Raw genomic sequence first — 18848 nt, forward strand, 5'->3', positions numbered from 1 at the left:
ATCATTGCCTTCCGTTCATTCAGTTCACCATCCACCCTTTTCATCACTTGCCACTTATACCTATGGATCATCTTGTGCCGGAAGAGGGTATTGGCTATCGCCAACCCCCTCCTGGCACAAATGTCCACTAAAGCACTGCCATTCTCATCTATCTATGCAGCACATCCCACTCACCAACTACTCCATCCACTTTCACATTCCCTACTTTTCTATTCATATCTCCTATCAAAAACTCTTTCATTCTTCCCAAATCCAAATATCAGATTCTCAACAACTTCCACTTTCCAAATTATTTTCTCAGGCAATAGGGATATGTTGATATCATTTATCATCACACAGTCAGCACATATTTGAAGACAGAATTTATTTGTGGACAAGGATAACAGCAGATACAATACTACTAATACAAAGTACTTTACTGCATTTACCGTTCATGATGTTGTAGGCTTTTTTTTATTTTTTATTTTTATACATGGTCTTCTAATTGTCAGAATGTTTCTGCCTTCCAAAATATTCAAGTTCCTTAAAATCATTGGACCTAGGCATTGTGGATTTGCGAGTTTGTACTGTGCTAGACAAAATACTAGTACTTCAGTGCAAACGTAGGTACTAGAAAACTACAGCATGGTGCCCTGTATAAATGTCCATGTAAAACCTTATAAATGTTCCATTATTTCAAAAGAGTTAAGTTATGCCTTCAGTGTAACATCATAACAATATACAGTAAACAGTTGTTGATAAATATTCAAGGAGTTTTTGTATCTCACAGTGAATATGAATATTGAGTGGTGATTTGCCAGAAACTTTCCTTTAACACCTGATTGAATGTGTACAATAAGTGTATATACTAAAGACTTCAGGTGTCTTCCATCAGCACGATCCTTACACCTACCAACCAGGCTATGAACATTTTTATGGTTATATTGTAGTCATCCCATTTGTGTTGAAAGGGAAATGTTCCCCTGAGCTAGGCCATATTAGATCATGTAGCCCTGCTAGGTGACAAGGGGATGCTACCCCTTCCGGCATGGCAGTTACCGGGTGTGGCTCGAACTCACCACCCCCCAGTCCCAAGTCTGACGCTCAACCACTGATCCACCCTGCCCCCACTCATTTGTATTAAGAGCCACTGTGGATATAACTTAAAAATATGTTTATGCCAAGTCAAACTGTCATCAAAATTTGAAAATATAGTGTATGGTAAGGTGTATGTATTCCAGACAAATATTGTTACATAGTTCAAGTCATCGTGGATATGGCTTAGTGTAGTGTACATAGCATATCACACAATTGTTACTTGGCTGAGATCCCTTCTCTTGTTGATTTCTTGAAAAGAGGTGATTATAGTTATGTAGTTTTTGTATAGAAATGTGTAACATTATCATTCCACAAAATGCCAGTCAACTACCTAAGGTCACTGTCATTAAACAGCATATCTAAATAATGTTTGGTTTATAAACCTCAGTAAGGCAGTCATGCCAACATGACATATCATTTTGTTTCAGGGATATTGCAAGACTGCATCGATGCCTTGTCATTTACACAAACTCATATACCAAAGTAATCCATCCTTAGTTGTTCCACAGATTCAGCATTTCATTATTCTGCTACAAGTGTCACTGACTCTAATTCAGAAACTGAGTTTTTGTAAACCCAGTTAAATGAGTTAGGTAATTCAGTAGATGCAGTTTGGCCAGTATAGGACAGACTTTACTTTCACTGGTGACAAACACGTGCAATATAAATGGTGGTGTTAGTGATGTAGCGTTTATGTTTTGGTGGTATATACCACAATTTTTTACAGTGTTACTTCTAGACACGTGGTGCTGGTGTCAAACAGTGTGAAAGTTAGTTACTTATATACTGTATAAATAAAGTTGTATCAAATAGGAAATTTTGAACGTTCCTAAAAGGTGAACAAAGATCATCATCTAGATCTCCTCTCTTAGACCCCTTTTAATCCCCACCAAAGAATGAGATGAGGTCAGAAAGCAAGAATAGAGGAAGTCATCATCATCCGGACCTCCTTTCCCACCTTGGGCAGGGTCAGGAGTAGCAAAGTCCAGATGGCTCAAATTGCCCAATCTAATGGGCCATGCTTCCATTCACTCATCATTCAAGCCCCCAGAATCCTGGCTCTATCGGATATGCCAAAAACATTCACCATGTTCTGTAGCTTCACATAAACGTATCCGACAGAGTCAATCTGGATGCTGCCACGTTAAAAAGGGGTGCCAAATCCCTGATCATGCACTTCTCACAACATTCACCGGCCAGCTTGATCTCATCAGTTCCCTAGTCTCACCGACTTCCAAACCTCTCTTCCTCACAAACTCATCCACCATATCTCTCCACCTTCTCCTTGGCCTACCTTGCCTCCTCCCCCCTTCAAATTCGCTCAGATATACCCTTTTCACCATTCTATTATTATCCATTCTCTCCACATGACCATACCATCTCGGTACACTCTCTTCGATTCTGGTGCCCACAGACTTCCTCACTCCACATCTTTCACGAATCACATTATTTCATATCCTACCCACCCTCTGTACTCCACATACATTCCTCAGTGGTCCCATCTCCACTGCACTTACTCTTGACTTTTTATTTTCATGCCACACCATAGTCTCACACCCATATGTTAAAGTTGGCACTAATACTCCTTCATGTAAGGCTCATGCAGCTGCAACACTCAAGCCTCTGTTTCTTATCAAGGCCTTCATTGCACCAGCTGCTTTTCTTCCTTGTGTCACTCTGCTTTCCACTTCTTTTGCACATTTTTCTCTCTCTTCTAAAACTGTACCCAGGTATTGAACTCTCACCAGTTCGTCTCTCTCCATTCACTGTAACATCGCACCGGGAGTCACCTTCTCTCTCAATAACCATCACTTTACTCTTTTCTACATTTTCTTTCAAGGCACAATGCTCACAAACATCAGCAATTTCTTGCACTAGCCAACCAAGTTCTTTTCTGGTATTTGGAAGTAGTACTGCATCATCAGCATTAAACAAAATTTGAGATATTCCATTCATTGCCAATGCCATCCCCCTCCCCATTAGTCATGTTTTTATTTCTCTCATCACCCCATCCATATATATATTGAACAACCATGGGGACATCACACAACCACATTGCATGCCCACATCGATCGTGAACCATTCACGTAGATGCCCATTAACCCTTACACATGCTTCACCACCATCATAAAAACTCTTGACAGCACCTAGCAGCTTACAATGTACACCATACATGTGCAAAACTTTCCACAATCCTTCTCTGTTTATTTTGTCATATGCTTTTTGCAGATCCATGAATGTCATAAACACCTTCTGGTCCTTCTCACAAGCCTTGTCTGCTGTCTCACTGCAAATATATGATCCTAAAGCCACCCTGTTCATTACTCACTAGGACTTCCGATCTCTGTCTTACTTTCTCTATACTAATTTTTGCGTATACCTTCCCTACCACACTCAATAAACTTATGCCACAGTCATTCTTGCACTCACTTCAATCACCTTTACTTTTGTACAGGGGTACAATCACAGCCTTTTTCCATTCTGCTCGCACAGTTTCAATATCTATGCCTTCTTACATATCTCCAACAAGCACTTCATTCCACTCTCTCCACAACACTTAATCATCTCTGCATACATCTCATCAGCCCCAGCTACTCTCCCATTTTTCAACCGCTTCACAGCACTCTTCACCTGTGCAAGTGTCACTTCTGGCACTGCATTTCTTCTCTGCACACCCCCAAAACCAATCATGTTTACAGCCACTCTGCTCTCTCTATTCCCATTCATCAGACTTTCAAAATATTCTTTCCATCTGGTCTGTACTTCATCTCCATGGGTTAATAATCTACCACCTACATCCTTAACACCATCACATTTCTCTCCACTTTCACTTCTCCATTTCTGCACCTCACAATAAAAAACTTTCAATGGCCTTGACAATGCAGAATCTGGTAAATATACAACAAAAATGTTTTTTTTTTTTCCCCCTTTACTGAACATTTTCACATTGCTGGAATATAAAAAAATCAAACATCTAGTATAATACACAATGATCCATTACAGAACTTCATAAATAACTTCAATATAAGGATAATTCTTTCAGTTTGAGGATGACATTTTATACTTGCTACCAGTCTACCATATTCAGCTGAGAATACCCTAGTAGTGAAGGAGTTAATGAACACTAGATCTAACTCCTCCAATTCAAAGCCTCTCCTGAGCTGAACAAAATTGAATGAAGACACCATGTATAACAAAAAAAACATCCTACAGGTGAAAGGGCTAAGGTATACAAGAACAGTACTTAACAAGGTGGACATAAGAGTCTGTACACCTTAACTTGGTAGGAGATTTTTGTCCTTTTGCAGCTTATTTACTTTAGCTCTGTGGTACACAAGACAAAGCTACAGTTCTACAATCTTTCCATAATACTTCTCTGACATTAGCACCACATTCTAGCATTTGACATTCACAATGAAGACATGACAATTTTGGGGGAAGATAAGGTGAACAGTACAGTATCTTATATTGTACTGGCATCAGCAAGCATCAACTGATCAGCCTAAATCCTAAACAACGGCCTCTGTTGCAGCTTTTCCATTATTAGGTGAGGGTTGTGTGTCACCTCTGGCTCCAACGCCAAAGTGTCAATGAAGTCCAGCTCCAAGTCGCGCCCTGTCAATGCCTCTAGGTGGGCACGTGACTTAGGGAGGACTGGCAGGTGACCAATGTCAGCACACCCAGCCTAAGAAAGAAAGGATGATGTGTGAGAATTATCTGTTGTGCCAAGAGGGATACTCAGGATGAGGTGGAGGAGTATATTAATGAGGGTGGTAGAGGATGGAGTGGGGGCAACTTGATGGCTGAGAAGAGTTGCTGCTATCCATTTGGAAGTATGAAATTAATCCAGCATGATGACAAAATAGGTAAAGGGAAAACTATAGCACATGAACTAACTGCTGCTCTCTGATGTCGGAAGTGCTGAGCAAACCCCAGGCCAAAGGAGCGGGCCGCTGAGGAGAGCCTGGCATCCTCCTGCCGCTGGTGGAAGGTTCGCTCCGACTCCTCCAGGGGGTGGGCTGTGGTGGAGATTGGGGCACGACGAACCATTCCCATCTCTGTCCCATATTCACGCTCCTGTGATGCTACATCCACCATCTTGGTGTGGAGGGACTGGAAGGGAAGGAAGAAGGTTAAAAGTTTAACACGCAACTTCAGCAAGCTACTTTAGTCCATGGTAGGAGTAGTGTCTACCTTCACAAAAGACAATGTGGTGGTTTACTCACCTGGCTGGCTACCCTACTACAATTAACAGTATGGCTCGGTAGGAATCTGCTTTTCAAGAAGTAGGGCAACCCATACCTGCTGGCACGCCAGCCCCGTTTCCTATATACATCATCATCAGAATAGACTATTGATTAGAGGCTGAGTTTTGTGCCATATGCACGGTAGTTGCACTACTTGAAGGACTTCGAATTAAGAGTCGTAGTTATTCAATATAGTCGAACAGGATGTGACCTAGTTGTGAGTGGAGGGACTTTTTAAATGATGCAACTGAGTCAGCGCTAATAGCATCATCTGAAAGAGAGTTCCAGAGGTCTATACATCTGATGCTGAAAAACCTGCATCTACACTCGGCTGAAGTGCGGGGCTTGGCCACCTTGAATCTATGGCCCCTGGTGTGAGTTAACGAAGGAAGAGAAAAAAGCTCAGGCGGTGCAATTGGGGACTGGCGATGGAAGATTTTCCAGCATTTAATGAGGTCAGCTCTGATCAGTCTCCCTTTTACAGAATACAGGCCCAGGTTTTTCAGACGGTCAGCATAACTGAGTTTGGACAGGCCACTGATTTGCTTAGTACTACACAGATATTCACCACTGGTTTCCTTAATGATGTACACTAACGCACATTTTGGCAAGCACGTATAAATAATCAACAATGAGGATTCCATCATCGTTTCAGACTTCAGATGTAGCAAGTATCACAGTGCTGATTGCTGTCTACTTCATTTATTACTTTTACTGGGGATATCGATATACCTATTCGGAGATATGGATACTACACTCATAAATGTGACATGAAATTTAATCTGTTTATAATACATACCATTCTGGAAGATATTACCGGACCACCACCACACTCAGAAACTGCAAGTCAACAACTCGTCCGAAAGCGCCGTACCGTACGTACACCCTACACGATTTTTTTTTTCTCTATAAATTCTATTTTGTCTATATTATATGTTGCATTAATCATTACATGTGACTGGTGATGTTTTTACTGGAAAATGACATTACTGGTTATTTATTGGTAAGTATGTAAATTTCCGTTCCCTCCTTACATAAAGAGTATATACAATATTTCCTGTTGATAGATATGATTCTGTGTAGAAGTATGCATTCATATTGACCTACTTATTGAAGTATGTGTTATTCATTTGCACATCGGTGTATGCATGACTGAACTGAAGCCAAACGTTTGGGAAGAAGAAGAAGATCGAGTTTGGTGAAGCTGGAATCCTTTTCGGCCAACACGAAAGAGAACTCGAAAAAAACAAGGAAGTTATATACTATACATGGAAAATAAGAAAAATAAGCTACAGTAGCCGTAACTGGAAAGTGACCAGAGACTGGTCAAGGAGATGCCATTGCAGAGGCAGCAGCTTCACATCTATATCTGCAATCGAGCTTGAAGTTTGTTATTTCTGTATCAGAGTTAAAATGGATGGCAGCCTCCCCATCATCGAGGTGACGGATGACAACTTTCTGACAGTTCTGCCTGCCCTACGGAAGGCCATTGCAAGTGCATCTTTCCTCGCCGTGGACTGTGTGAGTCGCCTGGCTTGAGTGTGGGTCCTGTGGCTCCTGTCATAAATTAATTTCATTTGTATGTTAGCAGTGGAAGATTACGGATGAGGTGAAGGGATAGGGTGGAGAGGTATATGAATGAAGGGGGGGAGGTGAGTTGGAGGGAGGGACAGGTGGCAGTCAATTTGTTTGCACTCACCTATGAGATCACAAGGCTACCTGTAGCAATAAATGCATATGGTAGTTAGTATCTGAGACATATTCCATTTATGTCGTTTCTCGGATGTTTAGACTGAATAATTTTAGTGTTAAGTCCTCCTTGTGCCACTTGTTTTTTCACTTGTGTTTTAAGTGAATTATGATACTTAAGTTAAGCTAAGGTGGGTCTGGTTAGTACTTGGATGGGTGACCGCCTGGGAACACCAGATGCTGTTGGCATCCCTACGTGTCAAGTGGGGTTGGTGGAGGATTGGTGCCCCTCCCTGTAAAACAATTAACTCTAAGCCCTTGACCACCCCGTTTGGGATACATGGCGTCTGGCAATGGATGGATGGATGGAAGTTAGGTACAGAAAATTTTTCTTTTACGATTTTAGTGTTATCTTTGAAGCTGATTTCTCCAGTTAACATTAGGCTACTAGTTCTGTTAAATTGCTGATGTAATCTAATTTTTACTCTGCACAGATACTTGTAGTCAAGCCAGATATCTATCTATCTATCTATCTATTGCCAGATGCCTCAATCCTGTTTGGGGTGGCCACAAACAAATCGCCTCCAAGTCGCCCTGTCCCCCGCCATTTCACTGCTCTGCTCCCAACTCACACCCCCCTCTCTCATATACCTCTCCACCCCATCCCTCCATCTCATCATCGGCCTCCCCCTCCCTCTTCCCCCCTCCACCTCACTCACATACACTCTCTTCGTCAGTCTTTCACCCTCCATCCTCTCCACATGGCCAAACCACCTCAGTGTGTTCCTCATAACGCTTCCTATCACATCCACATCAACACCACAACGCTCCTTTATATCCTCATTCGTCAGCCTGTCTCTCCACGTGACTCCACAGGCTCCTCTTAAATAACTCATTTCCACTGCTCTCACTCTTGACTTGTGTCCTTCCAACAACGTCCAAGCTTCACTTCCGTACGTTAGAGTTGGTATGACAATACTGTCATGCAGTAACTTTTTCACTTCCATGCTCACTTCCCTGTTTCTTATCACTGCTTTCAAAGAACCGGCAACCTTTCTTCCCTGCTGTACCCTTTCAAGCACTTCACCCTCCAAACCTCCATCCTTACTCATCACACTACCCAAGTACTTAAACGTACTCACATTTTCCAATTCCTCACCATCCAACCTCGCTGTACATTCACTGACTTCACTGACTTGACCAAATTTGCTCATGGAAATTGGTTATATTGGTATAAATTGTATACCATCATTTTTGCTGGTGTTTATACTGTAAGATAAGCTAATAAAAACACACAAAGCTGAAGAGTAGAAGTACAGAACTGCAGTGAGAAATGAACTTGTTCAAGAGTAGAAATAGCTTCAAGTAAATTCCCCACATTCTAGTGCAAAATTTTGCCCACATTGTACAAGAGCTAAGCATATGTCTAGATGCAGAATTTCATGAGCTTTCTCGTGGTGTTTTCAGAATTTTGATATGGCCAATAGTTTTTGAGTAAATCACCAAAAACTTTTTAAAAATAAAAAGTCACCTGTGGGGGAACAGTAGACTTTGACCGTTTCGTGATGAGGGTGATGAGGCAGACAGGTGGTTTTGCTCTGCTGTTGGGTTAGGGCCTGTGTTACTTGCGAGCTGGTGGAAATTTGCAGTTGATCCGGCTGGCTGGAGGACTTTCACCATTTGATAGGGAGCTGGACAGCATTGTTTGCTCTGCTTGTGGATCATGGTCAGTTACCTGCATGTTGACAGAGAGGCCGGTGAGTCACCAATTAACTTTTTTTTACTTTGTAGGCCAGCCAGCCGCTGATGCTGGAACTTTTATGCCCGAGTACGGACAAATAAATCCACGTACAGACCTAATAGAGCCAAGACCTGACTTCCGCATATGGAGCATGACCAGATATGGAGCATCCATATAAATGAGTGATTACTGTACTGTATATATGATAATGAGTGATTTGTATGACCCCGAAGTGAATTTCACTCTATAAAGAAATTAAGGACCAACCTGTGGTAACAACAAGACACTGGCAAATGAATGGAGTAGGACAAAATTGAGGCAGATGTCTTTTAGCTCAAGAATTGCAGGTGTGTGGAACAGCGTACCCTTGAAGAGACAGACAGGAAATGTGATATCTTTTGAAAAGCTCCTTGACAGGTTTTGGAAAAGTCAAGCCATTAACTATAATTTTGAGGCAAAAATAACAACCACCCTAGGCCACCACATTACTTTGAACTTGGGAGATGAGAAGATCTGGACACAGAAGACTAACAATACCTGTGTCCAGTAATGCCGTAAGGTTCTATAAGGTAAGGTAAGGTTAACATAGTAGATTTGAGGCACACATCAATGTTAAATGATGCATTAGTGTAGATAGATTTTATTCTCATCCTTCTGATCAGTGTAGCCATGTGTATTTATTGTTATTCTCAAAATTACCTGGTTGGTATTGATGAGCACAAGAAGGTAGACTTATGCTATGGTACCAGTAGCCTACAACAAAGATGGCTCATAGTTTTACTGGGAAAGAGGGTTGGGATGATGGTGATGATTTACTTCTATCTGTCTCTTATGTCAAAGTTTATTGCCAGGAACTGACTGGTATCGGTGAGCGCAAGAAGATCAATGAGCCAGAGATAGACTTGCGCTACCAATACACAGCAGAGGTGGCACGCAGTCATGCTGTCATCGCCCTCGGTCTGAGCTGCTTCACGTGCAAGTCTGTCAGCAGCATCACTGTACAAGGGACAAATGGTACGCATTCAGCATTGTCTCTCCAAACTGTTGTACTGTAGCACTTATACAAGTAACCAAACCCAGAAGTAGGTTGAATACTTCACTAGATAAATCGCTGTTAGGTAAGACAGAACAAACACCAGGGAAGGGATTGACCTCATAATCCTCAAACAGATCATTTCCCCTTTACAAACACTGCATAAAAAGCAGAACATATGCCCAATGACAACACTACAAAAACATCAGTGCACAGAAGGTTGCTTGGAGTCATGCAGTCATTGCCCTTGGTTTGAGCTGCTTCACACTTAAATCTGTCAACAACATACCTGTACAGGCACCATGTATACTTCACCTGTCATCAAATTGTACTGTAGAGGTTGCCCTTCAATACCCTTAAAGTACAATTTCTTGTTACTGTCACTCCAGGCTCATATGAACATGACCAGCAGTTTTAATGTTGAGTGAGTGAGTATCTGTTCTGTTTCACTAGTTATGGTGTTGCTAGTTAATAGTTTATAGTGCCATCTCTTTCTTTGCTTTGTGAACGCTATCTCACTTCATCCTTAGGAGGGAAATAGTAGTCATGATGATTATTTTTACATTAAGAGCCTCACATTCTTGCCACTGAATCCCGTCAGAAGGACAACAGGTACGCAGCCACGACTACCTGGTACAAACCTTCAATGTGCTGACTCTGTGCTCGGGTAGCTTCACCGTTGAGTGCAAGGCACATAAGTTCCTACTGGACCATGGCTTTGACTTCAATAAACTGTACTCCAAGGGGCTGCAGTACTACAAAGGTTGTGATCGCCAGGTGAGGCAGGTTAATTTGAGGTTTGAACAAAATAGTGTTGTACTATAGTTACAAAATACAGTACTGATGTAATTCATTCTCTGTAAGAAGATGGAGATTTTTGTCCTTTTGCGGCATATTCCTTGTAGCTCAGTGGTGGATTAGGGCAATACTGTGGCTCTACATTTTTGCCAGAGTACTTTTATCATATTTTGGTGTTTATCTTTTGCCATAGCATTCAAGATCAAAAGACTGCAATTTTATGCCAGGTTAAAGTGAGCAGAGAGTAATTCAGAAAGCTTCTGTTGAGCTGAATACAATTATCTGGTAAAAAAATAAATAAATAAATAAATAAAATGGATGTCACAATAGCAGAGGGGTTATTTATTTTAGTTTCTTCTCCATAGCCTAATGAGACCCCAAATGTGCGCCACTTATTTGCCGCACTGGTGGAACACAAGAAGCCGGTTGTGATCCACAATGGCCTCATAGATTTAGTGTTCCTCTACCAGTCCTTCTATGCTGAACTACCTAGGAAGATAGAGACGTTTGCTGCAGACCTGGCTGATATGTTCCCCAGTGGCATCTATGACACCAAGTACATTGCTGAGTTCCATCAGAGGCTGCCTGCTACATATCTTGAGTATTTGTATAAGAAAATGTAAGTGCAGCTTGTTATGGATGCTGATGGCTATTACTGTATTATTATTATTATATTATTAGTGTTACTATTATTATTATTATGTGGTAGGTGGGGGCGCTCACCATCCACTCACTCAGTGTAGTGCTGCTCTCGGGTGTCTTCCCTTTCCTCTCTTCCATCTCTCTTCCCTTCCATCCTCTTCTGTCTTTCTTTCCTTCATTCTTTCCTTGTCTTTCTGCCTACGGGTGACGACACTCCCTCTTCTGTCTTTCTTTCCTTCATTCTTTCCTTTTCCTTCTGCATGTGGGTGACTCTACACTGAGTGACAAGCTAAATGGTTTCCTGTACACCAGGAAACCATTTACTATGCTGGGTGGTAACCATATAGCCAAATTTTGGCTAGGCAGTTGGTCCTGACATTTAAGATGAGAGTGACCAACCTCATTCATCCCCGAGTGGCATTACATGAGCAATAAACCCCAACCGTCCCTTGGATATAAACCTTCACCGGTTCAATCCGATTGGAGTGCAATAATTACCCACTAAACCATCTGGCACCAAAATTTGGTTATATGGTTACCACCCAGCGTAGTAAATGGTTTCCTGGTGTACAGGAAACTATTTGGCTCGTCACTCAGTGTAGAGTCACCCACAGGCAGAAGGAAGAGGTAAGAATGAAGGAATGAAAGACAGAGGAGGGAGTGTAAAGTCACCCACAGGCAGAAGGACGAGGAAAGAATGAAGGAAAGAAAGATAGAAGAAGATGGAAGGAAAGAAGGATGGAGGAGAGGATACGGCAGACACCCGAGAGCAGCACTACATTGAGTGAGTGGATGGTGAGTGCCCCCACCTTATTTCAGTTATTATAGTACGCTGTACTGTTTTTACTACAAAATAAGGGTAAATTTTTTTACTGTTGCATATAAATGAATTACATTATTACACATCACAGCTCACACTTGACAAGTTGACACACCAGTCCACCTCTATTCCTCAGCTCTGACCTCCTAGTCCTCACTCATTAGTCACAGTCAAACTCCAACAACTGAGCCAACTGCAACTCACAGTATATCTGTCTATCTATCTGTCTATCCATATATCTATCTATAGTATATTGATACTGCACGGGGAAAGGTGGTTGTCTGGTAAGAGAAATGGTAAAATTGTGTTGTTTCATTTCATAAGTTTTTTTGTGTAATCTGTTATCTGCCTAATGATTTTCATTGAGATTGAAATACTGGCATTGGCAATACTATAAGTCGGACAAATTTGAAATTTAGACTAAAGGTCATATTCTAGGTGGACTGGGAGGCTATGTAGCACGTCTTTGCACTTTTCATCTTGTTATTGGCTTGTATGCTAAACAAGTCTTTCTAGTATCAATGTAATTTACATCAGTAGCATACATTTTTTGTCTAAGAATCTGGAAGATAAATTGATCTTGAATTAGGCTTTATATTTTTCTTTATTTATTGGGGGGAAAAACATCTGTGCTGGCTTTTATCCGTAAATTCTTATTTCTTACCCACCCCCAGCAAGCACTTACAATAATCATTAAAATAATGTAGTGAGGAAGCCTCCAGTGTAAAGTAGAATATGACTTGCTTTGACGATGTTATGCTTTATTATTTAATCATGAGTACGAACGTTGCCCCCTCTTGGCTTATACCCATTTTCATTCTTTTCCTGAGAGTTTAGTATGAAATCAGTGAATATCAAAAAGAGATGAATCTGATCTTCAGCCATTTTCTTGCTCTATCTCTGTCTCTGTGTCTGTCTGTCTGTCTGTCTCTCTCTCTCTCTCTCTCTCTCTCTCTCTTTTTGAGGGAATCATAAAATTATTGTACAAAATCAGCGATAATGAAATATGCTGTTGTACACTTGCACCAAAAAGTATCGGTGCAGAATATGTGTTAAATATTATGACACATGGAACAAAGGGATCAAAGGGAACTGGAAATTGCAGCTCTGTCCTCGCACACGCAGGCACCTCAGACGAGATGACAGCTATATCAGATATAACTCTTGTGTCCTTCATATTGAGTAGGAAATGGCTGTAAATGTTATAATATATACAGGTGTTAACGGGCTGTCAGTCCTGCATGATCAAATCATTCCGGATGGGATCAGACCCACAGTGCACCAATACTTTCTGGTGCGAGTGTACATCATACTGAAGGTGAATTTATTGGTGAACCAGTGACTCACCCAGACGCCCCCTGCAGGGCTAGGCCACGTAGATGTTCGGGGGCAGATTTGCGTTTGTGGAAGTGCTTCTACTAACACAAAACTGCAAATTTGCCTAGAATTTGTCGCAAATGCAAATCCGCAAATGAATCACACTTGATTAATTGAGGAATTTGCTGTTTGCGGAAGTGATTGTGGAAGTGCCCAGCTCTGCGTTCGATTATCTTCTCCTTCTACAGGTATGCCGTCCCTTTTTTGTTGTCTGATCCCTGCCTCACTCCTTCTTAAGGTGGGAAGAGAGTCTGGAGGATGATGATGGTGATTATGATTGACTAAACACCAAAATTTTGTTCCTCAGGCAGCTAAAAAATGCACGGTTGAGTAGAGAAGGTGAATGGCATGTTAGAGTGAAATTCCCACCATACCGTCGCAGCCTGCCTAATGTGGAGTGGCATCCCTACCTGCAGATTCTCTCATACTCCACAGAGGCAGATGATGATGAGAGAGAAATGTGTACTGTTTATGCAGTAAGTCACTATACCTATGTTTCTGTCTTTATGTTTATCTACAGCCAGTTGCCTTAATCATGGATGGGGTGGCCATAGAGAAATTGCTTACATGTCACTTTGTCCTTTCCCTACTGTCCCATCAAGATGCCCATTCTCAAACTTACACAACCCTCACTCTCACACTGGCTTTCTTATTAAAAAAAAAAAAAAAAAAAAAACTGAGGGACTGCAAAATTTGTGTCTTCCAAAGTAAGCAAGAATCATATTTTGTGCATTTGAGATGCCTAGATACATTGCTTTTAAAAGCCTGCAAGTCATGGGCATAGGGAAAGACAGACTGAAGAGGACAGTTACAGGGTTGGCTGATCATGCTGACAAAGGAATGAGAGTACCAGTTAACATTTGCATTAGAGAATTGGACCAATAAGGACTGAGAGTGCGTAGCTGGACAAGTGCTGCCGGCCTGCCATGATGAAGGAGGGATGCAAGCAGAGAGTTCAGAAGAGGATTGTTATGCCTCTATTTATGTACTTCCAACCTCTTTCCATGGTAATTGTACTAAGCAGGTATTTGAACTGTATTTTTTTCTCCTCCCACCCATCATGGTCGGTGCTTTCTTCAGTTGTACATGCCCTGTTTATTACTTCATTAGCATCCCTAGTGCTGGAAAATGGCACCTTGCAGTGGCACCAACATAACCAGGCAGCTCCACTGCCTGGTTATGGTATACAAACATCCCTCAGTTCCCACCATGGCTTTTGAAAGGAGGATGGTGGACTGCAGTAGAAGGATGGTTTCAGTCTACAGTCAGCCAGGTTCTCATCCAGATGAGGCTGGGGCCACAAAAACATCATCATCATCATCATCATCCGGACCTCCTTTCCCACCCAAGGGGAGGGTGAGGAGTAGCAATGTCCAGACAGCACAAACTTGCCCAATCCAAATAGGTCACACTTCCATTCACTCATCATTCAAGCCCCCGGAATCCTGGCTTCACCAGATATGCCAAAAACCTTCGCCACATTCTGCAGCTTCACACAAACGTATCTGATTGAGTCAATCCGAACGCTGCCATGCTCACAAGGGGTCCCAGTATCCCTGATCATGCACTTCTCCTCACAACATTCATCCAGCCAGCTCGATCTCTTGTCAGTTCCCTAGCCTCACCAACTTCCAAACCTCTCTTCCTCAAACACTCATCCACCATATCTCTCCACCTTCTCCTTGGCCTACCTCGCCTCCTCCCTCCTTCAAAATCGCTTAGGTATACCTTTTTCACCACTATTGTTATCCATTCTCTCCACATAACCATACCATCTCAGGACACTCTCTTCGATTCTGGTGTCAACCGACTTCCTCACTCCACACCTTTCACGAATCACATTATTTCGTATCCTATCCACCCTCTGTACTCCACATACATTCCTCAGCAGTTCCATCTCCACTGCTCTTACTCTTGACTTTTCATTTTCATGCCACACCATAGAGTCACACCCATATGTTAGAGTTGGCACTAACACTCCCTCATGTAAGCCTCGTGCAGCTGCAACACTCAAGCCTCTGTTTCTTATCAAGGCCTACATTGCCCCAGCTACTTTTCTTCCTTGTGTCACTTTACTTCCAACATCTTTTGCACATTTGCCTCTCTTTTCTATCACTGTACCCAAGTATTTGAACTCTCTCACCAATTCTAATCTTTCTCCATTCTCTGTGACATCACACTGGGAGTCACCTTCTCTCACAATAACCATCACTTTACTCTTTTCTACATTTACTCTCAAGGCATGATGCTCACAGACATCAGCAAAACTCTGCACTAGCCTACAAAGTTCTTGTCTGGTACTTGCAAGCAGCACTGCATCATCAGCATAGAACAAATTTGAGATATTCCATCTATCACTATTCATTACCAACGCCATCCCTCTCTTCATTACTCATGTTTTTACTTCTCTCATCACCCCATCCATATATATATTGAACAACCATGGGGACATCACACAACCTTGTTGCACGCCCACACTGATTGTGAACCATTGACTTAGATGCCCATTAACCCTTACATATGCTTCACCACCATCATAAAAACTCTTGACAGCACCTAGCAGCCTACCATCTACACCATACATGCGCACAACTTTCCACAATCCATCCCTGTCTACTTTGTCGTATGCTTTTCCCAGATCCATGAATGCCATAAACACCTTATGGTCCTTCTCACAAGCCGTCTCTGCTATCTGTCTCACAAAAACAAAGACCCATATTTTTTCTTTCTTTTTCAGTTTCATGGGTGGTGCTCTAAAGGCAAGGCTTGTGAAAGGAGCCACAATGTAAACAGAATTGTGAAGACCCTGCAGCCAGTGGGGGCCAAGAAACGCTGCAATTCCAATTACATATCAAATAAAGCCTGTCTGACTCATATCATACAGGTAACATCCCACTTTAGTAAGGGTTAGCTTTGTCAAGACACTGTGTAAACTGAGAATAAGCAAACAGACATAAAAACTTGCTGAATCACTAAAAGTTACTGTGCCTAAAATTCAGTACATTGCTAGAAAACCATCTTGAGGTAAAGTAGCTTGAAACACAACGTACATTATTTGCACAATATGCTGAGATGTTGCAAAGTTGAGTCTTTAGATTATGCCTGTCTGTGTATTTATCTATAACCTGATACCTTAATCCAGGACAGGTGGGCACAAATCAGTCATCCCCATGTCACCCTTTCCCCCACCATTAGTTTACCCTCTCTGCATCTCACAGCCCCCTCACTCATGTACCTCTCCACCCTCTACAGAACCAGGCCAGCAAGAGATTGGAGGGAGAAGGGGATGCAGGAGGCAAGTGGGATGGGAATTCACAAGAGGGAATTAAAAATGGAGGAAACTCACTAAAGAGGAGGAAGAGGAAAGGTAACTCTTCCATCAAGGCAGAGCTGGAAATGAAGAAAATGAGACCAACAGCAGAGGATGTGGCTACAGTCAAGGATGAGACACAGGAGATGAAAATTGCAGGAAAAGAAGTGAGTGAAGAGAAAACAGAAAACAAGAAAAATAAAATTACTGTAAAGGAAGTGAGTGAAGAGAAGCAAGAGAATGAGAACACAATGAGAGAAATAATAAATAATGCAAGTGAAGAAGAAAAACAAAATAAAGTGAGAGAAATAATAAATGATGTGACTGAGGAGAATGAAACAGATCAGGAGAAAAGGTCAGACAGTTCTCACAGCTGTAATGGATCTAGAGTTGTTTGTGATGTTTCATCTGTGGAGGTGAAAGTGGAAGAAAAGAGAATGAGACTGACAATAAATGATGTGAGTGAGAACAGGAAGAGCCTGACAGATCCCTCCACCACAGAGGAAAAGTCAGACAGTTCTCCAGCCACGGGAACAATATCAGACAAATCTCATTCAGCCACTGGGAATATATTGGACAGTTCTCCTTCATCCATAGAGAAGAAATTGGATAATTCTTCTTTTGCTGCAGAGAAGAAAGTAGACAATTCTCCTTCTGCCAATGAGAAGAAATTGGACAATTCTTTTTCTGCCACCAAGAAGAAATTGGACAGATTTCCTTCTGCCAGCGAGAAGAAACTGGAAAACTTTTCCTCTGCTACGGAGAGAAAATCAGACAATTCTCACTGCAGTAATGGGCACAGAGCAGGTTTTGATGCATTCATGACTGGGTTTATCTTTGCCTGCCATGTGTCGAAGAGTGGCACACTGGCTTCAGAGGGTAACCCTTTTACCCCGGAGAATATCGGTGTGTCCGAGTTTGTTAATAAAGTATATCTTATGGGTAAAAATTTCCCATTCTTGGTAAGGACTGGGACTTATGCTACCATGTCTCCGAACCATACATTAAAAATTCCAAAGCTGAGAAAAATTGCTGTCATAGAATAGTCTGACATGCTGAACAGAATGCTGGTTTTCCATGTACTATTATTTGTTTTGTAATTCAGTAAAAAATATGGATTTTATATTTTTTATATATGTGTGATACCAACTGGTACTTTTATTTTTAATTTGTATTTTTTAGGTATAGATGTAAGTTTCATTTGGTGATGCAGTTATACTTTGCCACATTATGTATTGTATCAGAATGAAGGGATCAGTAGCTTTTACTTTGATTTTTGTAAAGAGAATTGCATTGTTTTCTCCTATGCTTCTCATGGGGCAACATGGGATTGGATGATGGGTGGATGGAGAATTACATTGTTTTCCATGGCATTTGTATGTATGGGGGAGGTGGTGGCTCAGTTGGTAGAGAGGTGGCCTGCGGTTCTACTGGACCCAGGTTCAAATCCCCGCTGGGGCAGGGAACAGTTTAAGGATTTGAATTTCGTGTAAAGCAGACTTTACCGATCTACCAGAAGACCCGCCGACATGTCATAAAAATACCCCCGCTAATACCAATACACCAGTCCTGTATGAGACAGCCCTAGCATGTATTCAATATGGACGGTGGGTGTTAGCGCCGATGTGGTGACATGTAGAGGTGTATGATATGTAGGAGGACTACTGTGCCTTGGGAGCAGGCTGTGAAGCCTATGCCCAGAGTCGAGCACATTAAAAAAAAAAGAAAAAAAAAATCATATGTCATTGTGCTTATGTCCCATGTCCATCAGACTTTGGAATAAGCACCCATCACATTACAGGTTTATAGTACAGTACAGTATTATGCATGACAGCCTGTGAGATTGTGAGGTAAAACCAGCGTTCAGGGGACTGGAAAACAATATGAATGTGTGGTCCACTTCACCAGGCATTCTGTTGATAATTCTTTTTATTTATTTTTTTTTCCCCCACTGTGATTTGATATGACATAGCCTGTGAGACAGATGGAGCCAGGATTCTGTGGGCTTGAATGGTGAGTGAATGAGTGTCTGACCCTTGTTTTCTACACCTTCCCTCACTCCATCCTTAGATGGGATGAAAGAGCAGTAAAGGAAAAAATTACAGTGATTAGAT

The 18848-nt window shown here is 41.8% G+C and overlaps 2 protein-coding genes across 3 annotated transcripts; one reads left to right on the top strand and one right to left on the bottom strand.

Moving 5' to 3' along the window:
- Positions 1-349: 349 nt before the first annotated feature.
- Positions 350-6192, bottom strand: LOC145398424 (uncharacterized). Its single transcript, XM_080271307.1, has 3 exons — positions 6124-6192; positions 4975-5190; positions 350-4762 (listed from the first exon to the last, which is right to left on the bottom strand). Exons 1-3 carry the CDS (start codon positions 6124-6126, stop codon positions 4580-4582), a joined length of 402 nt encoding a protein of 133 aa, XP_080127433.1. The 5' UTR covers positions 6127-6192; the 3' UTR covers positions 350-4579.
- A 538-nt stretch (positions 6193-6730) lies between these two features.
- LOC145398423 (uncharacterized) lies at positions 6731-18388 on the top strand. 2 transcript variants are annotated; one of them, XM_080271305.1, is made up of 7 exons: positions 6731-6845; positions 9606-9768; positions 10389-10564; positions 10951-11204; positions 13732-13900; positions 16162-16308; positions 16677-18388. In XM_080271305.1, the coding sequence occupies exons 1-7, from the start codon at positions 6738-6740 to the stop codon at positions 17778-17780; spliced, it is 2121 nt and encodes a 706-aa protein (XP_080127431.1). In that variant the 5' UTR covers positions 6731-6737; the 3' UTR covers positions 17781-18388. The 2 variants fall into 2 exon arrangements, with proteins under 2 accessions (XP_080127431.1, XP_080127432.1); XM_080271306.1 differs by lacking the exon at positions 16162-16308.
- The last annotated feature ends 460 nt before the right edge of the window (positions 18389-18848 follow it).

This window comes from Coenobita brevimanus, chromosome 45, assembly GCF_032717465.1.
Source record: "Coenobita brevimanus isolate Jiangsu-jjx chromosome 45, ASM3271746v2, whole genome shotgun sequence".
NCBI classification, from domain to species: domain Eukaryota; kingdom Metazoa; phylum Arthropoda; class Malacostraca; order Decapoda; family Coenobitidae; genus Coenobita; species Coenobita brevimanus.

What these genes read in the sequence shown, in the direction of transcription:
- LOC145398424 (XM_080271307.1), bottom strand. An exon ending in TCCGACATCAGAGAGCAGCA is followed by an intron (nt 4,763 to 4,974) that starts GTTAGTTCATGT and finishes TTTCTTTCTTAG; the next exon opens with GCTGGGTGTGCTGACATTGG.
- LOC145398423 (XM_080271305.1), top strand. Translation starts at nt 6,738, where the DNA reads ATGGATGGCAGCCTCCCCATCATCGAGGTGACGGATGACAACTTTCTG. An exon ending in CTTTCCTCGCCGTGGACTGT is followed by an intron (nt 6,846 to 9,605) that starts GTGAGTCGCCTG and finishes GTTTATTGCCAG; the next exon opens with GAACTGACTGGTATCGGTGA. An exon ending in AAATGTGTACTGTTTATGCA is followed by an intron (nt 13,901 to 16,161) that starts GTAAGTCACTAT and finishes TTTCTTTTTCAG; the next exon opens with TTTCATGGGTGGTGCTCTAA.